Source organism: Fonticula alba (genome assembly GCF_000388065.1).
Source record: "Fonticula alba strain ATCC 38817 unplaced genomic scaffold supercont2.1, whole genome shotgun sequence".
NCBI classification, from domain to species: Eukaryota; order Rotosphaerida; family Fonticulaceae; genus Fonticula; species Fonticula alba.
Window position 1 is genome coordinate 692,278 of NW_009242971.1, and position 2,118 is coordinate 694,395.

At 69.6% G+C, this 2,118-nt stretch overlaps 1 protein-coding gene across 1 annotated transcript in view; it reads left to right on the plus strand.

Moving 5' to 3' along the window:
- The window catches only part of H696_00144 (hypothetical protein), a gene marked incomplete at both ends in the record, with an annotated part of 6,415 nt that extends 6,009 nt beyond the window's left edge, over positions 1 to 406 (plus strand). Inside the window, one exon of the mRNA XM_009493979.1 lies at positions 391 to 406. Within this exon, the coding sequence (XP_009492254.1) occupies positions 391 to 406 (16 nt within the window). The remainder of the gene's footprint in view (positions 1 to 390) is intronic.
- Positions 407 to 2,118: the final 1,712 nt, after the last annotated feature.

Consider the following 2,118-nt stretch of genomic DNA (forward strand, 5'->3'; position numbering starts at 1 on the left):
ACCGCACCTGGGGGGTCGAAATCGTCCGGCTCAAGGGGGGCGAGCGGGCGGGCGGGATAGAGGGAGGCAGGGGGGTCAGACGAGGGGCCAGGAAAGAAGGGTGTGGGAAACACGGCGATGGAAGTGGCAGCGCACTGTCGGTGTTCTCAGAGGCCAGGGGAAGGGAGGTCACCGGGGAGACCAGGACGGAACCGACGGCGGCAAGCGCAAGCGCCGAGAGCGTCGTGGCGGCCGAGAGCATGGTTGTCTCTGTTCGGGCAGGCAACGCAGAGGGCGGGGGAGGGGGGCGGGGGAGGGGCGGAGGCGCGACGGAGGGAGTGCAAAGGGGGAAGGAAAGGCTGATGGCAGGCAAATGTGCAAAGGATAACAGGCCCACGGGTCGGGCGGAAGTGGCGATGGGGACTGAAAAAGATCGCGCCTTCCTGGGTGGCGCCCCGGCCGAGGTTCGGGCCGACCGCTTCTCCGGCGCACGAAGGGCGCGCTCGCGCGCCCGTACGAATGCCCCTGCGCACACGACAACACAGACAGACGCACATGCACAGGTGCGCCAGGCGGGCATGCATTCCCGTGTCAGGGGGGGAGTGCCGTGGATTGGGGCCGGGCACGGGGAAATTAACTGACTGGCACGACGATTCCAGCCGGGCACGGGGCGCACGGCCTCCGCCCCGCTCCCGGGCTCGCCCCTGAGCGTCTGCGAGTGTACCTGCCGCCCTCGCCTTCCCCGGGGGGGGGGGGATATATGTCCGGGATTGGGCCGACGTGGCAGCGCGATCTCGCCAAAGCGGGGATGCTTCGCCCCGGCTCCGCCCCCCCCCCCCCGGACCTGGGGGCGGGGGGACGCGGGGCGACCGAGTCCAGGGGGGAGGGGGCTGGGCGGGGGGTGTGGGGGGCACACGCGGCAATCCCCCCCCCCCCTCCGGAAGTGCGTTGCCAGGTCGGACGGAATTTCATAACAAAAGCCCCGGCCCCTGCAGGGAGTTCTCCCCGCCCCGCCCGCCCCGCTCCCCCTCCTGGCCCGGATGGCCACGGCCGCGGTGTCCGAAAGATAAGACCTGACACTGGGCCGCACAAAAACCGGCGCCGGCTCGCCTGGCCCCGGGCCACACCACCTGGCCCAGGAGGCGATACGTGCGCGCGCGCGCGCGTGTGCACATGCGCCCAGTCAGGAGGAAGCCCGGGGGCAGAGAGGGCCGGGGGCCGGGATAGGGCGGCTGTTTTGTACCTTCCCTCTCGAGCGTTTCTTTGGCCACACCCGGCCCCGGGCTTCCCATCCGGGGGGAGCGGGGCAGGGGGAAGGGGTGGCCACGCGATGCACTTGCGTCGTCTCCTGCCCGGAGCCATCCTTTTCGGGCGGCGATAGTCTATCGGCCCGGGGCTCTGGACCGGGCTTCCAAGGTGCCGCACGCACACGCATTCATACCACTCGAAAACATCCGCTCCCTGTGTCGGAGGTTCACACAAGTGGCAGGACGCGAGCTGTTGGGGTGGCCGGAAGGCAGGACACCCGGCCCGCAGGCTGGTAGATGACGCTGTCCCTCGAGCCGCCTCGTGGAGCTCGCGCGATCTCGTCCTCCGCAGGGCGTCTGCTCGAATGGAAGGCGGTGGGCGAGTCAAACACGCGGGACCTCTCTCCGGCGCCCGGCGCCCTCTGCCCGCCCCCCCCCGGGGGGGCCTACACTCGTCAGCCGCCACGCATCCGGGTGTACAAATAAGAACTCGGAGAACATCCGGCGCTTCCAGTCAAGGGACGTGGGGTTCTCGGACAGCACCAGGCATGCACATTCCCCGTTCCCCCGGCCATCCGCCTCACATCACCCCGGGCCCAGCCATCCACCATGGGGAGCGGGAGCCCGAGCGGCTCGGTGCGGCCTCTCTCCCTCTCTCTTGATGGCTGTTCATGTTTGCCTCGCCCCCTTGAGCACTTGCCCAGACCCCCGGGGGGGGGGGGGGGGGCCGGAGGGCGCGGCGAAGGATTGAAACACCGCCAAAGCAGGCCCGGGCCGATCGACAATGTGCAGAGACGTTCTCCCACACAAACATCCTGGCTTCGAGCCACATTCCAATGACATCCGTGCCCGCGGGAGGCCTCACACATCGGGCCTCCACGGTGTATGTCCC